Source organism: Sturnira hondurensis, unplaced genomic scaffold (assembly GCF_014824575.4).
Source record: "Sturnira hondurensis isolate 20B ecotype Veracruz unplaced genomic scaffold, ASM1482457v3 Scaffold0023451, whole genome shotgun sequence".
NCBI classification, from domain to species: Eukaryota; Metazoa; Chordata; class Mammalia; order Chiroptera; family Phyllostomidae; genus Sturnira; species Sturnira hondurensis.
In genome coordinates, this window is record NW_028096082.1 from 295,094 (window position 1) to 320,559 (window position 25,466).

At 48.8% G+C, this 25,466-nt stretch overlaps 1 protein-coding gene across 1 annotated transcript; it reads right to left on the reverse strand.

Annotated features, from left to right (window-relative positions):
- On the reverse strand, positions 1 to 24,626 carry RASGEF1A (RasGEF domain family member 1A). The gene is made up of 13 exons (XM_037037790.1): positions 24,617 to 24,626; positions 15,367 to 15,566; positions 8,574 to 8,696; positions 5,924 to 6,061; positions 4,841 to 5,062; positions 4,114 to 4,188; positions 3,604 to 3,696; positions 3,018 to 3,120; positions 2,855 to 2,934; positions 1,898 to 2,089; positions 905 to 1,028; positions 359 to 431; positions 1 to 25 (listed from the first exon to the last, which is right to left on the reverse strand). The coding sequence occupies exons 2-13, from the start codon at positions 15,559 to 15,561 to the stop codon at positions 1 to 3; spliced, it is 1,443 nt and encodes a 480-aa protein (XP_036893685.1). The 5' UTR covers positions 15,562 to 15,566; positions 24,617 to 24,626.
- Between the last annotated feature and the right edge of the window lie 840 nt (positions 24,627 to 25,466).

Consider the following 25,466-nt stretch of genomic DNA (forward strand, 5'->3'; position numbering starts at 1 on the left):
TCAGGCTCTGTTAAGGAGAGTGGCCCTAAAGGTGGACAGGGCACAATAGTCAGGTGCTGGCAGGCCTTTTCCCAAGCCAGCAGAGGACAGGCCCATGCTTTCAGTGGAAGCCTGGTCTCCAAGAACTGGTCATGGAGGGGAGGAGTCAGGGACATTTAAACTCCAAATCCTCAGCCTCCTATGACTGGCAGCTGTACTGAGGATACCTTCCTTTCCCTGGGCTGTGTGGAGGGGCCTTCAACTGTCTTTCAGAAGGGCACATCTGTTATGCCCACCCCCACCTTACCCCCAGTACTCTCCCTTCCTTGCATGGAACCAATCTTGGGGATTTATAGGACAGTCCCCTTATTTTCCCTACCTTAGGGTCTTCCAGCTGTCCTTTTCCATGTGGTTTTCAGGACCTTCACTTTCAAAGGAGGCGATGAACAGTGCTGGGAGACAGGGAAGCCATTCAGAACCCATGTCCACTATAGCCTACTTACTATACCAGTTATCCCTTCTCAAACTGTCATTGTAGAGGTGTAGCTTGCAGGGGTGTAGCTAGGCTAAGAAGTAACTCCTAGGCCAAATGGCATAGTGACCTCTGGCCTGAACTTGTCTATGGATCTGTCAGGTCTAGGGCTCCCAGCTTCCTGCTCAGGGACACTGAGAAGTTGCCTGGTTCTGTAGCACTGGCCCAAACCCATCCAGTCTCTCTCATGTGGCCTCTGGAGCCTGGTCTGGTCATGTCCTTATCCTTCATCTGTCAGCTGCCCATGACCTGCCCTCGTGAACTCACCCTGTGAGCTGAACTTCCCCTGTGTAGCATGGGGGTATTGATCAGGCCAGCCCCCAAGGGAGTCAGGGGGACAGGGACATGCACCTGTGTGGGGAGGGAGCTGCTGCTGTGCAGAGGCAACCTCACCTTCCTCGCTGTAGATGGGTGCTGTAAGCAGGTAACTCTGAATCTTCTTGTCCTTTTCAAAGGGACACTCTACTTGTGTCCGTGTCATAAACTCATGGATCTGTCTGGAGATCTCCCAAAATTTCTGAATGGGAAGAGAACAAATTAGATGTTCACTTGTCACCATAAGCTAGAAATCTTTGGTCAAGGACAGGGGATATAGATTCTGGGGTCTGCCTGCTGCTCACTTCTCTAGTCCCAGCAGGTTGAAACAGTGACTGCACAACTGACTTCATGGCCATTGAAGCACTTTGTGCAGTGTCAGCACAGAAGGTATTTCAAAGGACACTCTGTCCTGCACTCTGCCTGGGCCATCAGGCTGACAGCAGGGACCCCATCTGTGACTCCAAGATGAGGCAGGTATCCCAGCTATGACCAGCACAGCACCAACAACTAGCACATGTCATAATGTAACTCTTTTGGGGCCTGTGTGGGGATCTGTAACTCCCTCCCATCCCTTACCTGTGTGAGGTGAACAATAGACAATCTAGCTCCCCCTACACCTCCCCAAGCACCTTTGTCCTACCCTCATGCCTTTGGCCAGACAGATGTTCACTTACATCTGGAATTCTGCTGCCTTCTCTTCCCTGCTCAAGTCCTTCTTGCCTAAAGCCTTCCCAAATCTCAAACCCCCAGGGGTGGCCCCTTCTCTGCCTCCCTGGTTGGGTCAGTGCTGGGACCAGCATCTTGGGTGAATGTGAGTTCCCTGTTGCTCCAAGCTCTATAATCAGATCATCTACCCAGAAGGGCAGTGCCGCTGTCACATCTCAATGTCAAATAGTGTGTCCTACCTTGTAGATGTCAGTCTTAAAGGCCCTTCTGCAACAGGGGCATGGCTTTGCTGCTCTTCTTCCTTCATATTCTTCCTTCCTTGGGGCAAGGCTGGGAAGTCTGCCCTGCCTTATGCTGGGACAACCAGCCCCTCCCCTTGGGCCACACTGGGGCTGAGCTCACCTTGAAATTAATGTGCCCATTGGGCAGGTGGTTGGTATGGATTTTGTGAAGGAAGTAGATGTCCTTAACAAAAAGATTGAACACAGGAATAACAATCTTCTCTTGGCTACTGTTGGCTGTCTGGGACCTCTGTGTGGCCCCCTGTAGGGCTGTGCGGTAGTTGCAGAAGTTGCTGGATGGGTCCATGTGGTGCTGTGGGGCAGATAGGAGGGAGGATGCACATGGTGGGTGGTGCTCCCCCTGCACCCCTTTGCAGAGCAGACCAGAGCAGAGAATGAGCTGATGGAGAAGGCACTTCCCCCCTGGGCAACTTGACTGTCACTCAGAAAAGGCCTCCTTTCCAGGAGAGAAGCCCAGAGGTGCTGAGATGAGCACAGGGCCAAGGCCTTCAGGGTTGGGTCTGAGCATCATTGGGAAAGCTGTAGATAAGTCCCACAGCCCACACACAACTCTTCCCTGCCCTGCTGAGCCTGGGTCTCTCCTCCAACCTTTAAAAACCTTCCTTTGCCCCTCTGCTTGCACTGAAAACTCCCAAACCTGACTGGCTCCACAGACACATGTTTCCATAAATTGGTTTTATGATTAAACACATCTGTGCAAGGCTGTGAGTGAGCTTACCTGTCAGCTTCTGGCCCCCCAGATGATCTAGTGCTGTGAAAAGTCACATCAGGAAAAGCCTATCTCTGCTTAGTCAGCATCAATCAACAGGTCTCATGGGCTCATTTTCATCAAACTCTTTACTACTCCCCAAAACTTGCTTTAGGAGATGCCAGATCTGACTGAAATCAAGGCTGAGAAGAGCTCAAGCTACTGGCCTCCCCAGTGTGGCCAGGTCAGGTAGGCTTAACAGTCCACACCAGCCAGCACTGCAGGTAGCAGGTCCTGAGCAAGGGGTAGGTAGAATGTGATGGGAGGCCCTCCTCATTAGGCCAACACAAGATGAGGCTGGGTGCCTACCTCTAAGACATCGAACTTGGCCATCTTAACTTTGGACCATGTTTTCTTCAGCCGAGCCACAGGACTGAGGTTCATGCCAGCTGCAGAGGACAGCAGGTAGGGTCAGGATGGGGAGATGGGTCACACAGAAACTGGATGGGAAGCCCCAGGCCCAGACACTCACAGATGATGGCCATCATGGAGTTGAAGTTTCCAATGTTGAAGCACTCCCGGGCCACATCGATGAAGAACTCCAGCATGCGAGTCCGGTGCTTCTTCTTCACTACCTGGGGAGCAACCAGCAGCCTCAGCATGAGCCCCAAGATGGGGTCATCTCCTCCACCACCAGTCCCTGAAGAGCAACTGGCTGGAGCTGCCCAAGGGCCCACAAAGCTATTAGACCAGGGATAGGGGATGGGGGATGCTGGCAGTCTGCAGAGGCAGGGAATGCAGCTGTGGCATCTCTGATGCTGGATAAAAGAAGGAGGGCAGGCTTAGAGGACTAAGGGACCCTGTTCTGGGCTGAGTGCACTCTTTGATGCAAAATCACTCTTTGATGACTGATGGTCTCAGTCATCATTGAATTCATCACTGTTGGATGTGGTGGGGTGGGGCTCAGTCCCACCAATAGAGGCCCTACCAATGGAGGCTTCTTATCTCTACTTTCTGTTCAATATCTGAGGGGGCAGGAGCATCTGACATCTCTGGCAGCACTGTGGGATTGGGGAGGAGATGGCGCCACCCTGCCATATCCACTGTGCAGTGCTTACCCGGCACACCTCAGTGGCCACTAGCAGGCTGAGGCAGTTGAACCAGTTGTCATAGGCCTCCAGGCTGTAGGTCTTGGTCAGGTCCCCTTGGCACTGGGGAAAACACAGCAGGTCACAGGAAAACCAAGGATGCTGCCAGAGGGTGTTGCCAAGCCATGCTCCAAAATGAAGGAGCAGGAACCTTGGCCAGAGGAAGAAACTGAAAGTGATGTTGGATGGAGGCAACTGGACAGGTCCCCTTGGCCAGCCTAGGTCTCCAGCATGCCCAGGGATAGCCTTGGAGGACAAGCTGGCTGCCTGAGGCCCTGGGAGTGTTGGACCCCCTCACAACATGTATTACTCTATGTGGCCATCCGCCGAACCCCTGGAGCAGGTGCCAGGAGGACAGATCCATATCCACAGGGTTGTGAGGTCAGACAGTCCAGAGGTACTCAGGTGTGTTGGTGGGGTCCCCAGCCACCCTGTATAGAATGTTGCTTCCAGGCCCATCCTCTGGCCACAGCTCCTCACCCTGTGCTTGTCTGGAGTGTCCACATGGCTGATGATCTTCATCAGGTCCTGGGGGTGAATGCTTTTGACTCTCTCCTGCCGTGGGGGAGATAGCACAGGTGATAAGCCTGCTGCTCTTGAGGTGTAGGATGTGTTCAAAGCAGCAGCAAGGACTAGTTGGCAAGCATGTGCAATGGTCCCTCATTGACTACAGCACCTAACCAGTGGGCTGGCCCTGCCCAGGCACCCCCAAAAGTACTCCAGGGAGTAATAGGCCCCCCACCAGAGGAGAGGAAACAGGGCTGCAAGGGAGCAAGAAGAAAGCCTCGGGGCAGTGACTGCCATGCACAGGGGAACTTCCCAGCCCAGAGCACAGGCAGGATGAAGTGACAGGGTAGAGGAACTAGCTCTGACCCTTGAAGCTCCTCACCTCCTCCCAGGCTGGTCTTCCATCCTGGAGTCACTTCAGACCTTACTACCTCAGCCCCTTCCATTAAAACAGGGCTGCTGTGCTTCTGGGGACCTAGGCACCAGGCATAGAGAAACCTGCTATTTAGATGGCCACACACTAGCTGGAGGCAATGGCAAGTAGAGCTGGCAAGCAGGGTTTACCTGAAACCCCAGTCTGCCTAGTGAGGGCAGCCCTGCAATGTTTATATTGAGAAAGACACGGGGGGTCTAGTGGCTCTGGATGAGCATAAGTGAATGACCCCAGACCCTCCCTGGGCAGGCACATGGCAACACTGACCAGCTCAATATGAGTCAGCTGCTGGGCCAGCACCATGGGGTCACAGCACACGCCCAGGATATCCTTCTGAGTGGTTGGTGGCTTGGCCTTCAGGATGGGCCCTTTGTCTACAGCTGGTGAGCAGAGCCTTTCTTGAAGCTCCTGAAGCTGGCTCCGGGCAGCCAGGGATAGCAGCAGGTTTTGTGTCATTTGGGCAATGGCCTTCTTCACTGTGCCATTCTCCTGTGGAGGTCAGGAAGCAATGGAGATGCCTGCACGAGATGGCAGCAAGACCACCACCTCTCTGCAGGGACCCATCTCATTCCCAGGGATATGCCTAACTTTGAGCCCACAGCCCTAACCAAACCTGCTATGAGCACTTGGGCCTGACAGAAAGGGGTAAGTGTGGGCTCCTCTGATGCCTTTTGGAAATGGTAGGTTAGTCGGCTGTCCTGTGAAGAAGGGATCTGAGGGCCAGAGCAGGGTCAGAGCTAGGCTTCTGGGTCTGAAAAATATAGCTTCACTGGGAGTGAAGGCAGCTAGCTGAGCTACTTCTCAGGGTCATCCTAAAGCAAGAGGGATCAAGGCATCTAGAAAGGTTTACTCTGCAGTCAGGAGCCTTCATGCTCTGGATGGGAGCAGCACTGGTCCTTCCCAAAGCACTCCCTGGGCTTTCTGAGCCCTCTATGAGCACCTGAACATGTGGAGCACCTTCATCATCAAGACACAGCCAGCCTAGGCTCCCCCTGAGTTCTCCAGATTCCTGTCTCCAGTAAAGGCAAGAGCAGGCTGGGAGCCAGGAAAGGTAGACAGGCTCTTACTCTTCTCACTAGACCCTCACTCCACCCACACAGAGTCCAGGAAAGGGTGGGGCCTAGGCTCATGCCACATTCTTAGGTGAGGCCCACCCCACTGCACAAGTTCCCCACTTGTCAAGGGCAAGTCTGGCCCACTGCTGACCAAGGTAGGAGAGATGACAAAATGGAGGCACCCAGCAGTCCTCATGGGGAGTGACAGGGAAGGAGATCACATTCAGAGTTGCCTCTAAGGACCTCTCCCTGCAACACTCAAAGGAGCTCCAGCGGAGTTGAGGGAGGACCTCACCTCATCACACTGCATGACCCAGTGGGTGATGGCCTTCAGTTCGGCCATGGCCTTCTCATCCTGGAAGTCACAGGGGAAGGCCTCTGTCCACTCCTTCAGCAGCTGCACAATCTTGGCTGAGAAGGTCTTCAACATGGCCTGGAGGGGTGGGCACAGAGTGAGTCCTAAGCCACCAGAATAAGCAACAAGATGACAAGTGTTATACCAACTCCCCAGGACCCCTGTGCTGGGTCACTGACAACCCCCAGCCAGTCCTCCTGGAATTTTGTCATACTTGCTTTGTTTTGTATTCCCCTTGTGGAACCTGAGAAAGAAGATACCTACCAAGAAGGACTCCTGGTGGCTAACTGCCCAAATTTTTTAAAAACAGCTTAGCAGCTATTTCCAAATGGGCCTGTCACACAAGCCATGCTTCAGGGAGAAGCCTGCACCGAACTGCCTGTGGGCACTGTGTTTCTGCCATGTGAGCCAGACCTTATAAAGGAGTTACTGGAATCCTATTTCAACCAATAGGACTGAGGCTTTCCCCATCCAATTGGAGCTTTGTAGCTATATCTATCTCCATTAGCATGTTCATCCACCAGAGCAACTCCATTCTCATCAATCAGGACAATGCTTTCTTTGGTCAAAGTGTAAGAATATGGAGTACTCATTTACAAGGACAGGCCAATCAGGGAACAGGAGTGGGGACTTCTCTCTCTATATAAAATAAGCTCCCCTCTTTCTTAGGGGGCATACTTTCCCTTTTCAGTGCAAATGTAGGCTGCATTTCCCTGGCTGGAGCTGAAACACCAAAAAAGGCTGGCCAGAGTGCCTCAGAGCTGCCTCATAGCTGCGCTGCTTCATAATTGAGTTGTAACACTATTGAGCTGTTCCATAGCCATGGTATTTTCACAGTTGTGCTGTATCACAATTGAACCGTTTTGCACTGAATAAAGTTTCTTTCTTCAGCATACCCCCAAATGAGGATTCTTGTTGGCACTGAATTGATGCCAAAACCATCAGTTGGCACCATTAATTTAGCTCTTTTTTATTATTTAAGTAAATTAATCTTCACAAAACTTGCCCCATCACTACCATGACATAGAAAAATAGTTTCATTTCTTGTAGTTAGAAATTACTCATAAAAAAGAATGCAGTGAAAACCAAGCAAATTCATTAAAAAATAAATAAGAGACTCTTGCCTGTCTCCTCTCAGTAGAAGCAGGTTAAGAAGTCCTGGGAAGGAACACAGACACATGGAGGCAGCCTCCTCCCCATTTTGTGTCATTAAAAGTGGTCCTGACACTCCTGCTGTGTCTCCAGGAGAGGAGAGAAGGGAGTACCAAATATTTGGCTGAAGGATCCTCCTGAAATGCCCACATGGACCCACGACCACCACCACCACCACCACCATCACCCCTGCCAGCTCCTGTGCCACCATCACTTTTTCTTGCCCTCCCTGATCACCTGCCCATTTCTGTCTAACCTGGGTCATTCCAGGTGACCACAAATGCCCTCAGGGCCAGGCTCCTAGAGGACCCAACTCCCCAGCTCTGTACCTCCCAAGCCACCTCTGCTTCCTCCAACCTGCCTGACTCTGGCTGCCCCAAGCCTCCAGCTGGTCTCTTAGTGATGATTTCCCACACCTGGCAGAGCATCCCTTATCCAGCCCTATGATCCCATAGACACTGCCTCTGGCCAGGGTCTAATGCATGGACATCCCAGAAAGCTTTGCTGTTACTTCCTCCAACTGCTGACTGCATCCACACTTAGCAGGAGCCAGAGCCCCATCAGAGTCCTGGCCAAGCATGTCACCATGGACAAAGTCTGGCAGGCTCAGCTCCAGCTCCTCTCCCGTAGCATGCCCACACACCCTGTTCTGGGTTATTTCTACTTGTGCCTCAGGAACATTTTCTAATGACCAGGTTTTTGTCAGAATTTGTCCATCTCTGCCCTGCAGAACCCCAAGACTGTCCCTCTGAAGAGGAGACTCTGAGAAGGCACGGTCATTTACAGACCTTTGCTGCAAACCCTCCAGAGCTCAGCTTCATGGTAGAAAGATGGTGGGGAAGACCATTGAAACAGGGACAGGCCCTGCTGTGCTACAGCCTGCATTGCCAGCTCTGACAGCATGCTCACAACCCCCTCTTCTGCACCAAACCCTGGGTTTCTCGAACCTCACCCCAACACCCTGGGCCTTAGAACTGAGCTGTGGTTTCTTGACTGTCCTGACTGTCAAAAGCCTGGCTCAATCAGAAGGGACAATAGTGGCAAACAGCCCTGTTTGAGTCACTGAATACTCATATGAGCAGGCACCAGCCTGAGGGTACTGCTACCTGACCCTTTTGAGGAGGCAGTGACCTAGGCCCCTTAGGCTTCTTTTCCACCAACTGTAGTCAGGCCTCTATTGCAAGGTCCAAGCACTGATCAGGACAGCTGGCAGAACAGTTCACTGGGGCCCTTCCTTGGGAGGGATTGTGAATGCCAACCAACAGCAATTACTTCCACATCCTGGGAGGTGAGCCATATCCCAGGTGTGCTGCCATCAGGGAGGGCCCCCAGCCAGACCCTGTCTTGCAGCTCACTCTGAGCATGTTCTCTTGGAGTAGGAGTAGGAGTGTTAGCCAGGGACACAGAGACAGGCAGCATCTGGTAAGCACACCTTTACCTTCTCAGACCCAGCCTCCAGCTGCTGCCTCTGCTCCAGGTAGATCTGCCCTACACGAGCCAGCAGGTCATGAGGGGGTATGAAGACCCGGGAGCTCAAGAGAAACGTGAAGATGTACGTTCCCTGAAGAAAAGAGGAAGAAAAGGGAGAGAAGACAAAGTGGGTCAGATCTGGCACAGCCTCCACGCCTGCTGCTCCACTTGGCCCTGCTTGCTCCCAAGCCCAACATCACTATGAAAGTGGCCACAGTATGTGCATGGTTTATTTCACCTTGAATTCCCTCCTCCTCTCCCACTGTCACCCAAATCCTGCCCACCTTGCATGGAACAGATCAACCCCGCTTTGCCACAGCCAAGGAGGCCTCTCTGATGAACTTAGTTCCCAGCAATCTTGCTCTGATGGCCTTCTCCCCACCCTCTGTCCTACCCCAAAATGGGTGCTAACATAGCATTGGATGTTGGCAAGACTCTTCAGACCTATGCAAGCATGTTGCCTATTTCACTGTGCTCCCTGAGCCTGGCTCTAAGCCTGCTTCTTCTCCATAACAAGGAGGAGAAGGCCTTGTCCAACATTGGTGCTGTCCAATGAGGCCCTACCCTGCCCTATGGACAAGGCCACACCCCACCAACCAGGCCAGGGTGGGCCTGGCTGGTGGAGTATGGCCTTGTCCATAGGTCAGGGTAGGGCCTCATTGGCCTCAGTACCTATGCAATCACTAACTTGTTATGGGCCTTGTCTACAGTGGCCACACCATGGCCCCTCTTCCATATGTATATGCCTTCCTCTCTGGGCTTTGCAGTGCAGACTCTGAGGATTCCTTATGCTCTGAGCTGAAAGGTAACAGAGGTAGCCTCAGCCAGACCATGAGAGGGGTTTATGCAATGGAAGGAAGGACAGAGGAAGAATAGACAGAGCCCCAGGAAGAAGGGAGTCCTGTTATAAGTGGGCCACAAATCCCCAGAAGCTTGGTTGTTTCCAGCACCATTAGATAAATGCTGGAGGATGTAGGGGGCAATTCCTCTCCAACTTTCCCTATGCCATGTCTGACTCAAAAAGGCCAGGAAGCCCAGCTCTGCCCTGTGGATAAAGTTGTCACTGGAAGGGCCAGTACAACTTGGCTCTTGAAAGGGAGCAGGAAGGCATAATGTCACTGATAGAGGAACTTAAAGAGTTAAAAAAATCAGCTCTAGTTACAGTTGATAGGCTTATGTGACTAATGCATGTGTAAGGCTATTGTTCCGGGAACTAGAATATATAACCTACATCAGTGGTCCCTAACGTTTTAGCATGAGATACTCATTTCATAGAAGACAGTTTTTCCATGGATAGTGGGTAGGGTGGGGAGACAGAAGCACAGAGCTTAGGAGGTAATGTGAGTGAAGCTTTGCTCATTCACCCACTGTGACAGGAGATGGAGCTCAGAAAGTAATGTGAACAAAGTTTGCTTGTTTGCCTGCTGCTCACCTCCTGTTGTACAGCCAGTTCCTAACAGGCCATTGACCAGTACTTGTCCACAGCCTGAGATTTGTGGATCCCTGACCTATATGATTCCAGAAGGTCAACAAGCAAGTCAACTTTTGTGTCCCAGGGAATCTGCAAGTGATGAAATAATATCTGAGCCATTGTGTTCCAGGGAGAAAATGTCTGTGATGCAGATTTAAAAAATTGTTGATCAGTAGATAAAGAAATAGTAGGAAGACTGCTGCCAGACTGCAATTCTTATCTGATTAACCTTTTTCCAAACCACTTACCTACCCTTTTCTTCTCATTATTAAAAGTCAGTTTGAGGTGAGATGTTAAGACGGTTTTTAGGGTACATTACTTGCCATCTTCTCATATCACCAGCATTTGAATAAAGTGACCATAAATATTCAATTCTTGTTTCTAATTATTTGTTCTGGTAGTGACAGGCAGCACAAATGCTGACTTTTCCAGTTTCATTTTCTGGTGACTCTGGGGGAATACCTTGAGGACTCTCCAGTAAGTCTGAGTATTTGACAGGGTGTTCCATTGGCTGCCCTGATTGGGAGTCCTGGGTATGCTGATTTGGAGACTCCTTAGCAGCTGTCAAATGATTTCAGTGGGGACTCTCCTTCTTCAATTCTGGGCATTCCTCATTGCCTTCACTTTCAATTGAATTGCTGGTTCAGGATTACAGTCCTGGGTTACAATTTAGAATGGTCATTAGAAATTAAGATGCCTTTTGGTTTGTGTGATGTTATAGTGCTGTGTCTGGTAGAATGGGCAGGGGATCCTCCATTCTGGAAACAGCACTTTGAGGCTAAATCTGACTGATTGGTTGACCTATGCTTATGAACCTATGGCTAAAAATTGAATGTTTTTATTGCAATAATGCTTGGCTTATGTATAATTTTGACTCAAGAGAGTCCAAGCCACTGAATGGGTCTTTAAATTACTGTACTACCTGACAATTAGAGTTGTTTTGTCAAAGATCAGGGAAATGGGATGAAATACCTTATATACAGGCTTTTATGACTTTATATAGTAAAGATGCAGATGAAGGACTAAAAGGAAATAGATTTCTGATCTAGAAAAAAAGGATATTTACCTGTGGCAGATAGCAGAAGCTCAGAAGAGAAGGACCAGGAAGATCAGTATGTCATGGCTGTTGTAACAATGGTCAGCCCCTCCAACCTTGGGGGATCCTCCTTACCCAACTGAGGGAGCTGAAGGAGGTGAGCCTGAACTTGTCTCTCCATCCCAAGCCCACCAGGGATCCAAATTTGGTAGAAGACAGGCCCTACTGGGGCAGGGCAATATCTCATGTGAAGACTTCCAGTGGGAGTAGGGCCAGAGGCCAGCCTGCTGGATATTATTTGCCATATACTCCATTTTCTACATCTGATCTGTTAAACTAGAAAATCTGATAGAGATGATTCTATTAAAATGACTGACTTAGTTATGTCAGCTTTTGCCATCCACCATCCCAACTGGTACTTACTGAATAAGCCTTACTGAATATTTTGCTTATGAGGGATGATCAGAGGTTGATACTAGATAAAGCAAATGAAGAAGCATGGAGACTGCACCAAGAAAATCCAGATGAGGCTCCCAACTGTACTAAGGCAATACTTTTAACTGAGCTCAACTGGACACTAATGAGAATGGCCTTCTTCTCTTAGAGTATTATAAGATGTGCACCCTTGAGGGACTAAAGAAAGGAATCCCTAAGCATAAAAGTCTGAGTATATAACAGAGGGTACAACAAAAGCCCTCTGAGGACCCCTTTGAGTTTCTTAAAAGAATGCCTGTCAAAGGAAGGAATTGTACTTTCTCTAGACCATACTTTCCAGAGGTGGCCAGCTTGCTTGAGAGCTGGGGCAACCACCTGTGAGCTTTTATAGGAAGCTGAAAAGTTTTCCTTTGGACAGCCATTCACCGTTTATACACCCCACCAACTGTTGAGCCTGCTAAAACAAAAAGGAAATTTGTGGCTTACTGCTGGAAGAGTGGGCAGGTACCAAGCAATTCTTCTTGACAATCCCAATGTCTCCCTCAAAATTGTAAGTTAAATTCTACCTCCCTTCTGCCAAACTTTGACTTGTCTGTGCTAAAGCATGACTGTGCTAAAATAATTGATGAAGAGTATTCTAGCAGAACTAATTTACAGGACCATCCTCTAGAAGAGACAGACTGTACTCTATATGCAGATGAAAGCAGTCATATGGAAAAAGGAAACAGAAAGGCTGGGTCTGCAGTTGTGAGTCTGGAAGGAACAATAGAGGGCAAGGCCTCATTGCTGCTCAGAAAGCTGAACTGACTGCAATGATGAAGACACTAGAATTGTCACACAAAAAGAAAGCAAATGTGTATACTGACTTGAGGTGTTCTTTCCTAATTTTGCCTGTACATGGTTCCATCAGGAAGGAAAGAGGACTATTAATCTTTAATAAAAAGAAAATTAAGCATGCAATAGAAATTTTTAAATCATTAGAAGCTGTTCAGGTATTTTTACAGGTGGCAGTTATGCACTACCTGGGGCATCAGAAAGAGGACACTAAAGTGGCTAGAGGAAATAATCGACCAATCAAGCAGCAAAAAAAAAAGCTGCTAAAGGTACATTTATAATGCCTTTGATATCTGTTTTAGACTTGTCACATTTCGACCCCGAATATTTGACTGCAAACTTACCGAAAGCGAAGAGCTTGGATTTTGATGAAGAAGGCCCCAATAATAAATGGAGAAAGAATAAGAAAAATATTATATTGCTTCCTGAATATTAAGTAGAGCCAGTTATGATGCATTCGCATAGTGAGTGAGTCCACTCATTATGGAACAGATTCATTAACCACCTATACTAAACCATGACTCACAGGTCCTAGAATTTCTAAAGCCATAAGGAAAACAATAGTTAGATGTGTTATATGCCAGAAGAATACCCAAAGACAGATCCCCATAAGAAGAAAGAAAGAAGTAATTCCAAGAACAATGCCCACTAGCAAATAGACTTTACCCAGATACTGAAGTTCTGAGGATGGAAGTATTTGTTAGTCTTTATTGGTGCCTTTTCAGAATGGGTAGAAGTATACCCTACTAGACCTGAGAAGTCCTCAGACACAGTGAAAGCCCTACAGAAGGAAATAATTCCTTGCTTTGGCCTAACTGGCAGCATACAGAGCAATAATGAACCTGCTTCTGTTTCAGAAATTACACAGAAAGTTAGTAAATTTTAGGACTCAGGTGGAGACTCCATACAGTGTGGAAACCTCAGGCTTCTGGGAAAGTAGAGATAAATCAGACCTTAAAGAAAAATATAGCCAAACTGTGTCAAGAAGATCATCTCCACTGGCACCAAGCTTTACGTATTGCTCTGCTCAGGATAAGGGTGGTTCCTCAAAGTGGGGTTCAGCTGAGTCCCTATGAAATTGTGTACAGGCAACCATTTTAGGCTATGATTGGGGAGGGAGATATGTATTGGGGAAGAGGTGAAGGTACAGAACTATGTATAACATTTAAATCAGACCTTAGCTGTGATTAATGACCTCACTTGCATTAGAGTCCTCTCTCCCACGGGTTTGATACATTCCTTTGAGCCTAGAGATAAGGTGCTACCTACGACTCTGAAGACAGGAAAGCCAAATAGAAGAAAAGTGGACTGAACCTTGGGATGTACTTCTCACTGCCCCAACCATGATGAAATTGTCAGGAATAAAACCTTGGCTTCATCACACCAGAATAAAGAAAGCACCAGAAGAACAATGGCGTGCTGAACCACATGAAGACCTGAAAGTCAGCTTTTGAAAACAATGACATATTCTTTTCCCATGTTATGGAGAACTTATTTCTTTCAAACATGATGAAAATATTTGGATATATTTAGTAAACATTTTCTAAATATATCACTTTTGTCTTACAGGAGGAACCTATGTTGAACAAACTTTCACTTCATGCCTTGTAGGTGTTTGTACTCCCCTGGAAAGCCTCCAAAATTATTAATATAATTGGGGACCTATTGTAACTCTAAGGACAGGGAAATGTTTCCTTTAGAAATCACTAATGTAGCCCCAGCTGGAGAGTGTACAATCTTTGTCAACTGTACTAAATACCGTTTTATATTCTCAGCAGATTTGGAGAAGAATTGCAAAACTATCACTAATATATTTTATCCTTCAATCACATCAAATTGTCTGCAGGATGGTTTTAATATGTAGAAGGAGAGTTTACTCCTATATGCTCAACAGTAAAATGACTACCTCTATATAAAACTAGTCTCCAAGAAATAAGATCATTAAAACTAACAGAGGAGAATGACAGGGGAACACAAGAGTTAAACATTTTAGCTTTTGTTATAGTTGTTAGACTTAACCGATTAATTCATGTGGAAAACTGTTGTTACAGAAACTGGAATACATGACCTACATGAATCCTGGAGGTCAACAAGCAATTCAATCTTTGTGCCCCAGAGGGTCTGAAAACAATAGAGGTGGCATCTGAGCCAGTGTTCTAGGAAGGAAATATCCATGATGTAGATAAAGAATTCTTGGTCAGTCGATAAAGAAATATTAGAAAAATCCCCACCTGACTGCAATTCTTATCTGATTAACCTTTTCCTAAACCACTTACCTATCCTTTTCTTCTCCTTAGAAGACATCTTCTAAAAAATGTTGTTTTGAGATAAGATCTTAAGATGGTTTTTAGGGTATATAATTGCCATTTTCTTGGAATGTTGGCATCTGAATCAAGTACCCAAAAATATTCAATCCTTGCCTCTACTTATTGGTTCTGGATATGAGAGGCAGCATAAATGCCAACTTTTCCAGTTCCATCACCACTGCCATCAGAGGCAGAAGGGAACCTCACATGACAAGTGAACTCTCTCTCTCTATTCCAGAAATGTACCCATCTCATCTTGAGTTGAAGAGGGAGGCTCTGGATTATAGGTGAAGCCTATCCAGGGTGGTGTGGGCCTGTTCCTTAGGGTCCAAATGCCAACAGGTGTATCAGAGCTATCCCCTCTTCATTCTGGACTATGGTGGTTCATGCACAAAGCAAACTTCACAACTCAGGGACAAGACAAGTACAGGGAAGAGCCTCACCGAGACTCTGAGGAACTGGCCTGGCCTTTAGACATCTCTTCCTCCACTGGGCCATGCCCACAAAATATGTTGCTTGTTTATGCTACCAGGATCATCTTCCACCTTCCTGGAGGCCACAGGGAAGTCACTCCCCACTGGCCTGCCATGATCCTCCCCTGGCCTTCCCTTCACATCCCAGAAAGAGCTTCCCCTAGAACCCAGGTCACCCCCACCTTTCTCCAGGCTCAGGCACTCACATCAGGGTAATAATCCACTGTGGGGACAAGGTGCTCCATCAAGGCCTCCAGAGACCCGGAGATGAGGTGTCCATCCTGGAAGATGAGGTCCCTGGAGCCACTCTGCCCGCCTCCTTGCTCCCCCATTATGGGCTGCACATGTCCACTACAGCTGGGCTCAAGTATGCTGTTGAAGATGATGGAAGTCTGGGACATAGTTTCTGTGAGAGAAGAACAAGGCCATGAGACATTAGAGGAGCCTCCTCCAGGTCCTCTAGTGAGTGGTACACCATTCATGAGACATCAACTCATGTGGGAGGGCCTGCCACCACTGGATGTCTGATAAATATTTCTTCAGCACCTGCTTCATGTACACCATGCCTCATTCCAGGTGCTGGGACACATAGAATCCAGCCTCTTAGGATTCTATCCCCCTGGGAGAAAAAACACCTATGGAGAAATACAACCTAGGAGGAGAACTTGAACATGTGACATGGAAGAGGTGAGACAAAGCAGCCTTGGTAAGGTGATATTGGGACCCACCGATGGCATCAGCTGTATAGCTCCCTAGGATAAGAGAGGAATGTTCTAGGCATAATGGATAGCAGGTGCCAAGATCTTGAGGCCAGCGTGTGTGGAGGGGATGAGCAGGGAGAGTATCTGAAGAGTAATAGGTCAAACCATGCACATTTTCTGGGGCCAGATTAAGGTGTGTTGTTTCTCTGAGTAAAACAGAAGGTGAGGGAGCTCTGAGCACAGGAGTGACCTGACTCAGGGTGAAGGTCACCTTGGCTACCATGTGGAGACCCAGTAGTGAAGGGATCTGAAAACCAGTTCGTGGGTTTTGCCATAACCCAGGGAGAGATTTCTCAGGTCAGGTGGTAGTGAGACAGGCTAGTCAGCCAGGACAAATGGAATAAGGAAACTGAGACAGATAGTTAAACAGCCAAGCAGTTTATAGCCATTTTGTAAATCACAAAATCCTATCTTCCCTAACCAAGGACACTTAAGAGTAAATGGTTTACACTTCTCCCCAACCAGGGTGCAAATAGCTTAAACCACTTTACCCAGGGAGATAGATAACAAAAATCCAATCAGTGCTATCTGTGCCAATCACACCCAAGGATGGATGAAGACAAGGGAATAAATCATATTTTGGTACATCAGCATAAAGCTGATGAATATGCTACTGAGATCTCCCCTAAGACCTTCCCTAAACTCCCAGCCTTTAAAAACCCTCAAGATGAAGGACCCAGCACACATTTTCCCACTGGAAGCACACCTGTACCTTTCCCTTTCCCCCCAGAGGTATTACCTCTGTCTTTCTCTCTCTTAAACTCCCAAGGCCTTTCTACTACCTCAGTAACTTTCTAAATAAAGTTTCTTTTATAATTTGAGTTCTTGGCTCTGAAATCTTTCCTTGCTAAACTCAAGAACCAAGGTCGAATTTTGCCACCAACACTGCTGGTAACAGTAACAGAGAAGGAGGGGAGCAGGATTGACTTTGGACACATAAAGAATGGTCTATGGCCTGAGTGACTACTGACCAGCATAGAGAAAACACGAGTGGTGTTTGAGGAAAGATCTAGAACATGCTTTTGGACATGAATTTTTGAATTTGAGATGCCTATTAGACATAGATATCAGGCAACAGTCTAGGGGTTGGGTGTCCCCCTGCTGAGGCTGCTCACTGTGGCCTGGCCCTGTATAATGGAAACAGAGGGTTCTCATCTCATGCTGCAGTAGGGCCTCTGTTGGAAGCTCTTGTGAGGCCTGGGAGAGCCTGCAGCCCCCTGGTTCTCAGTTTCCTCACTGCCTAAGGCAGCCAGCTGCACCTGGAAGGAGCTTTATGAGAATTTGCCAGCCTGAGGCCTTGAAAGTTAGTGCTCCATCAAGCTGGCCTGGTGTGGCCTGAACCCCATAGGCAGGTTCAGGCCTGCCTGAAGGTTCCAAGGGGAACCTCCATCCCCTTGCTCAAATAGTCCCACCCTTGGAGGGCAGGTGGACTGAGGTTGGAGTTGAGGAGCTGGGCCTTTCTGTCTTTGTGGGGCCATGGCCAGGCTGTGTCCTTTCCAGTCACTGGCAAAGAGGTGCCCCTGCCCCAATGCCTGTCTCCCCAGGCAGCCACATATCCTCCCTTTCTGGTGGCAGGGATGTCTCCTCATGACTAGCAAGATGGAAAGTACACATACCCTCCCCAGGCTCCCTTGGCCCTCAGTGCTGACCTTGACATCAATACCACTGCCCCTAGTCCAAGTCTACTCTCTGACCCAACTGGGGCAAGCCTCTAAGCCATTCTGACCTCAGCTGCTCCACTGTGCAGAGCAAACCATAGCCATAATTATTTTACTGCCATGAGAAGGCCCCGGGCTGTTGCCCTCCAAAGAGGGCACAAGCAGAACAGGCTCTTTCCCAAAGCACAGCAAATGAGCCTCCTGGCCAAACACCCAGAAAGCACCTTAAAAGCCCCTGGAAATCCTTTGCAAGGAGGTCAAGGCAAGTCCCTGCAATGAGGCAGGATTAGAACGTCCATGGCCCACACTCAGTGCTGCTTCACCCAAGATGGGGGCTCAGACTCACAAACACACCACTGAGCATGTCACAATGTACATTCTTGGCCCTGCCATACCAGAAACTCGGGGCTGGCCCTCTGTTTGAGCTCTAACAAGCCCTCTTGGGGTTCTGATACAATTCAGACAAAGAACCCCTGACTTGAGCAAACTCTGCATTTTGTTAGATGTTAACACAGAAGGGAAGGATCTTAGCTGAGGAAATCCTAAGGTTTCCAAGTCCAATCCAGGTGTCACTACCTCCAGGAAGCCTCCCTGGATTGATCCTTAGACTACTGATACACAAGGTTGGAAAGGACCTTCACAACCTCCCTCTCAGCTGGATCCTGGCCCATGATGCTCAGTAACTATTTATGAGATGAAATAACAAAGGTGGGCTCTCCAGGCACCTCAGTACCCTCAGCTGTTCTGTTGTACTATCACTGAGCCCCAGCACTTCACCTGAAATCCATGTGCTGTGGAGCAACTTCCCCAAGATCACATAGGTCTGGTTTCAAAAGGTGAGCGACCTAAGGTGGTATTCTTGGTCAGGTGGACCTCCTGATCCCAGGCTTCTTCACTATAGCTGGCTTTTTTTGAGCCACTGGCCTCTCCTGCTGTGGAGGCTGCAGGCTACTCTGGACTCAGCTCCAACTCTGCTGACCATGAGGGGTGACTGAGTTTCACAGGAGGACACAGTACTGAGTTTTATGCAGCACACAGGCCCACAGCTGCACCCACATGCTGTCCGGGTACAGCCCAGGAGGCTTATCACTATAGCTTGGGGCAGTGATACCTGCTGCAGCAGCTGGACCAGGGACCCCACAACTAGACTTCCAAACTGCACAAAATTTCATATTTGTCATTTTTAATGACAACAATATAAGTGTACATGACGTGTACATGAATGCTTAGAAAACATCTAGCTACCCATAGCCACACTAACTATAGAGTGTATTACAAGGAATAGAGGGACGTTCACTTTCTGTTTTAAATATTTTTAAGTAATCTGGTGACTTTCCTAAACAGCACATCTGTTTATATCACTTTTTCAATAACTCTTTTTTAGTGCAAAAAGACTCAGTTGTGAAATTGGCAGTTTTATATAGGCACATTAAAGAGGCAGGAGCCCCAAGGCTGGGCCTGCAGAAGAGTAAGCACGACCACCTGCAAGGGTGGTTCAGAGACCAGGGCCAGAATCCCCTTGGGGATAGGCAGAGACCACAGGAGCCTGGGGCAGAACTTCCCGACCAAGAATCCTGCCTACATGTCAGTCCTCTTCCCCTTCTCTGTGCACAGAGCACCATAGGTACCAGAGATGCTAAGAGCCCCTTCCTTGTCTCACCTCAGTCCCTAGGAGAGCCCATCCACTCCTGGCCATGAGCACTAGGCTCAGGGCCAAGCAGGAGGAGGCAGGCCCCCTAAGCAAGTCTCACTGGCAGGAATTTAGAGGCCCCTCATGTTTGAATCCTTGCTTTGCAACGGACCAGCTCCTTGTTCCCAAACAAGTCTCACCAGCCTCAATTTCTCGAGCTGTTAATGAGGATGAGGACAGGACTATTCCTGCTAAGCCCTCTGGCATCTTTGCTGGCCACCCTAACCTACCTTGTGGTCCCTGTGTTCTTACACTGACAATCCAGCAAGAGCAGGAACTACAGGTTCTAGTGTTCATCACCCCCAGCTGGTACCCTGCTCAGAAAAGGGTCACTCAGAGCAGAGCACCCAGAAAATCTGGACTTCCTTCTTGGGAGGAAACACACAAGAACAATCACAGTCAGAAAACAGTAGCTAAGACTCTGAATAGTTCAAACTAACCATCAGTGACACTAATGCTAGAGCTTAATCACCTCATTTGTCCTCACAGTAACCCCACAGGAGAAGCCACTATTCTGTACACACTGGCTGAGAACAGCCACGGAGAGGTGAAGTGCCCCAGGCCACACAGCTAGACCACAGCAGTGCCAGGATGACAGCAAAGGCAGCCACAGAGTCCTGAGTCAGAGCCTGGCTCTGCTACTTGTGGCTTTATCAGAATCATCAACCTCAAAGAGCCTTAATTTCCTCATCTGATCCTTGGGCACAGAGACCACTATTTCAGAGACTTGCTAGGAGAATTAAACCAGGCCAGTCTGGAAAATGCTGCCCCCTAGACTTGGTATTACCTCTCCCTGAAGAGCTGACTCCTACAGACATGTGTGCTCAGTGTCCCCTAAAAGCATAGGGGTGCCCAAGACACAGAAGTGCTGGGTTACTCTAGACACATAGGTCCCCAAAGGCCCCAGAGAGCTAGGTCCTTCAAGGATGCTAAAAATAAATGCATCCCAGAGCTGTAGTATCACCAGAAATTTGTACACAGCACACATTCTGAGTCAGAATGTTTTCATTGTTTTCTGGAGTTTTAAATTCCCTCCTCAAACTTTGGAGCTGCAATTGGGGACATTACCTGATGGATCACTTAAATGCAGGACTTCAAGTTCCAGCCCAGCCCAACTGGGTCAAGCTCAAGGTTTTTTGGGACATGCTTGTCCCTTTGAGAGGTTTAGTCTGCAGGTAAAATGAGCTAGCTTCACCCTGTCAGTGCCTCTCAGTTGTGGCTGTGCACCAGAATCTCCTGGGGAATTCAAAAAAATCACTTTGACCAGCACCCACCTCCATGATTCTGATTTAACTGACCTGGGGTATAACCTGGCATTTCCATTTCTTCAAGGTTTTCCAGGTGGAGTGGGAAGCAGGAAGCACAGGGAGCATCTCTCCTGACTTTGTGGACAGCTCAAGAAGCCTCCTGAGGCCAGGCCCAATGGATGGGGAAGATGGAGCTGGGGTGGGTCAGCCTTCTGTACCTGCTCTGTAAGGCCCAGAGATGGAGCCCACAGATCCATGTCTCTGTCCCAAGTCAGCTACAGCTGGCCTGGACAAAGCAGCAGCACTCTGGGCGGCAGTTAGGAAAGAGACTTGCACTCGGCCTGACCCTCTTGGCTCCTTACAGCCCCTCCTGTGTTCAGGCAGGAAGGAAAGCACCTTCCAATTAAAGCATGATTGGCTAATGTGAGCACAATTGGCTTACAGTCGAGCAGATGAAAGTGAATCATCTTATCCTCAAAGCCAGGGTTTGCAAGCTTCCCATCTCCCACACAGGGTCAGGGGGGTAGAAGGGCAGGCTCACGTACCCAGGAGCAGGAGGGAGGGGTTTTTCTGTCACCTTGAGAGAGAGTAAGCTCTGAGTTCAGAGGCAATAGCCACATGCTTGTTTCATACCGGGTTTACCTGGCTCCCTGGGGGCACCCCTGAGAAAAGAAAGTCCTCCCTGTGTCCTCCTGGCCAAGCCTCAAGGGTGCCTGGGTGCCAGATTGTAACAGGGTGCATCCAAGAGGGGAGACCCCCAAAAAAGGGATTTGGAATGAGGTCCAGAACTCGAGGTGTCCAGGAAATATTAAGATGTCCCCCCTCCAGGTGTCAGTTGGGGGAAGGGACAAATGGAGCAGGGCCTTTGAGAGCTGTTTTGCATAGCAACAGTTTCTCAGCTAACCTCTGGTGTGGTCATTTAACATATCTATAACCTTTAACTGGTTTCATAGATATGTTAAATAGTTGTGGCCATACTCTGAGCCAGGGGGATGGAAGTGACTTCCACCCAAGACCTAACTGGGGGGTAGTTCCCCTGAGTTACACAGCACCTGCGTGAGAGCTTGGAATTGATTGGCTCCATGCCATGGGGGGACCTGCCCAGACTCACTATGGCAGCCCAGTATTGCTGGGAAGACATGGGAGTCCTGGCAGGTGTAATTGATTGTAGGAGGAGTCAGAAATGGGGCTGCAAAGGAGGACTGACACCGGGATTTAAACACAGATGCGGCAGCTATTGAGAGGAGAGTCACGCGGTTTTGGGCAGAGTGAGGACCCCCTCTTGGCCAGGTGAAGGAGATACACATGGCTTTGCCAGAATGAGGACCCCTGCAGCCAGGTGAAGAAGAAAGCCACATGCTTTTGGTGGAGTGTGGACCCCTGCAGCTTTGGTAGAAGAGGCCTACGTGGCCTTGGGGTGCTCCATTTGGCCGAGTGGCCTGGGAAGCAGGAGAGACTTTGCCTGGAAGAAGGGTGAAAGAACTCTTTGCCAGTAGACCATGAGAAGGTGCCACATGACTTTGGATTAATTGGAGATCCTGCTTGGACGGCAACACAGCTAACGGTACCAGCGGCCTGGAAAAACGGACATGTGTTCTTTCCCTGATTTATGGTACCCAGAGTTAGGACAGGGGGAGAAGGGAGCACTGTGTGCATAGGCAGATATACTAAATGACTCTGATATTTTAATGAAGATGTTAGGTCTGAATAGCATTAAATAAACCTTTTCTCTCCTTTTCACTAATCTCTGGCATTGAGAGATGTCTTTCCAATTGGTGGCAGACAGATGAGCCCAGTAGGTATTAGTATACCATCCTTGGGAGGGGCCCGTGTTGTTCTGTAGCAGTTTTTTGGCATCCCTTTTTGGGCCAAATATCATCCCCGCTTGGACCTCTGTTCTGTAACAAGATGAGAAAGCCACATTCTTTGTCCCTGAATAGGCAGAGCAAGGGCTGCTTGGGCAAAGGCTCTAAGGGTCACTTTGCCACCTGCCTGGATGAACTTCGGTCAGCAGTGTCCAGCTGCCACTAGCAGGTGGGTGGGCCAGGTAGTCAAAGTGTTACTGAACAGAGGTCCAAGCGGGGATGATATTTGGCCCAAAAAGGGATGCCAAAAAACTGCTACAGAACAACACGGGCCCCTCCCAAGGATGGTATACTAATACCTACTGGGCTCATCTGTCTGCCACCAATTGGAAAGACATCTCTCAATGCCAGAGATTAGTGAAAAGGAGAGAAAAGGTTTATTTAATGCTATTCAGACCTAACATCTTCATTAAAATATCAGAGTCATTTAGTATATCTGCCTATGCACACAGTGCTCCCTTCTCCCCCTGTCCTAACTCTGGGTACCATAAATCAGGGAAAGAACACATGTCCGTTTTTCCAGGCCGCTGGTACCGTTAGCTGTGTTGCCGTCCAAGCAGGATCTCCAATTAATCCAAAGTCATGTGGCACCTTCTCATGGTCTACTGGCAAAGAGTTCTTTCACCCTTCTTCCAGGCAAAGTCTCTCCTGCTTCCCAGGCCACTCGGCCAAATGGAGCACCCCAAGGCCACGTAGGCCTCTTCTACCAAAGCTGCAGGGGTCCACACTCCACCAAAAGCATGTGGCTTTCTTCTTCACCTGGCTGCAGGGGTCCTCATTCTGGCAAAGCCATGTGTATCTCCTTCACCTGGCCAAGAGGGGGTCCTCACTCTGCCCAAAACCGCGTGACTCTCCTCTCAATAGCTGCCGCATCTGTGTTTAAATCCCGGTGTCAGTCCTCCTTTGCAGCCCCATTTCTGACTCCTCCTACAATCAATTACACCTGCCAGGACTCCCATGTCTTCCCAGCAATACTGGGCTGCCATAGTGAGTCTGGGCAGGTCCCCCCATGGCATGGAGCCAATCAATTCCAAGCTCTCACGCAGGTGCTGTGTAACTCAGGGGAACTACCCCCCAGTTAGGTCTTGGGTGGAAGTCACTTCCATCCCCCTGGCTCAGAGTATGGCCACAACTATTTAACATATCTATGAAACCAGTTAAAGGTTATAGATATGTTAAATGACCACACCAGAGGTTAGCTGAGAAACTGTTGCTATGCAAAACAGCTCTCAAAGGCCCTGCTCCATTTGTCCCTTCCCCCAACTGACACCTGGAGGGGGGACATCTTAATATTTCCTGGACACCTCGAGTTCTGGACCCCATTCCAAATCTTTTTTAGGGCCCCCCTCCTGACTGCACCCTGTTACAAAAGCAATAAGGCATAGGAGCTTCTTGTGGCTGCAATTTTGCCCTTTCCATCTTTCCACCCACTTCTCAGGCTCCCCTACCACTCTTCCTGACCACAGGCAGTCCTGGTGCACCAGACTCAGCCACGGTACTCCATCTGGCATGTCTCCTGCCACTTTCCAGAGAAAAAAGTGGCTGCAGTGGGGTCCTACATCTGACTCTGCTTCAGAGCTCATGCCTGTTCCCCTCTCAATGGTTCAGCACAGGGGTTGCCCCTGGGCTCTCACAACTCCATTCCTTTCACACTCTCCCCTTCTACCTGTGACCATCCATCTGCACCACCAAGACCTTTCCTGTCAGCTCTGGGTCTGGGACTTCAGTGAGAGTCCAGATTGAGTTAGGAGACACACACAGTCTTAAGCACAGTGGGGAAGGCTCTGAGCTATGGAGCTTTAGTTTTCTCAGCTGTACAGTTTCTTGCTTCTCCTTTCTTGCAGGGCTGTGGTGACAATTAGGTGGGAAAATAGAAGCTAAGGTCATTTCCTGGGAGCCACACCAGATGCTGTACTATGCCACCCACATCTGTGCCTCAGTGTTGGCACTCAATGAGCTCACACTGCTACCACTTCTGACCTCTCCTTTCAGCTCTCAGTGACTCTCAGCTGTGGCTGTGCACCAGAATCTCCTGGGGAGTTTTAAAAAACAACTTTAGCCAGCATCCACCTCCATAATACTAATTTAACTGGGTTGGGGTGTAGCCTGGGCATTGCCATTTTTTCAAGGTTTTCCAGGTGAAGTTGGAAGCAGGAAGCTTCCAATGACCTCTGATCTAGACCTCATAGCCGCCAGCAGGCCACATGCCTCCTGTTCTGGACTACAGATTCTCACCCTGTGGATCCATCCAGTTCATATGCACAACCGTGAAGCCAGGGCAGGGCCAGGCAACATCTGGAGCAAATGTGGGTCTATGGCACACTGGACCCAGAAAGTAAATTCTGCTTCCTCATCCTCAGTGGACAAAAGCTTTACAGGGTCCACAGTCCTGAGTCTTGTCAGAAGACCTCTTCTGTATCTATGTACTTACTCTCTCTCTTCCCTCCCTGGACCATACTCCATGACAAAGTGCTCACACATGAGATTTGCCTAAGGCTCTGATCTCTAGAAAAGCTAGTTCAGAGAAGAATGGCCATTGTCTTGATTTCATATGCCTTCCCACACCTATAACAGGCACATGCTGATGGCCACTTCTGTCAGACCGGGACACTGGCTCCTGAGCTTCATGATGCAGGTATGGGAGTACATGAGGGGAAAAGGCAAGGAGTATGGCTTCCAGCCCAGAACAAGTGTTTACACAGCAGTATATACAGTGTCATGTCAGTACAGATGGAAACACCATTCTCTAAGCTCTACTCAACCTGACTGAGGGATTGCTTCAATATGGTCCTCAATCTTTGGATTATTTCCACAGGGTACATTCTGGAGCTCTGAGTCAATGCAGCTCAGGCATAAAGCTCTTGTGGGGTCTCAGACAAAAACTTTAGCTTCTGAGCATTTGCAACCATCCCACACCATACACACATGAACACATGCACAGCACACATAGTCATATACATACACAGCACAAACAGCAGCACACACATGGCATGCATGCACAATGCACACATAGTGCACACAAATACAGTGGACAAACAGTGACTCACAGTTCACACACATACAAAGCATAATGGCATATGCACAC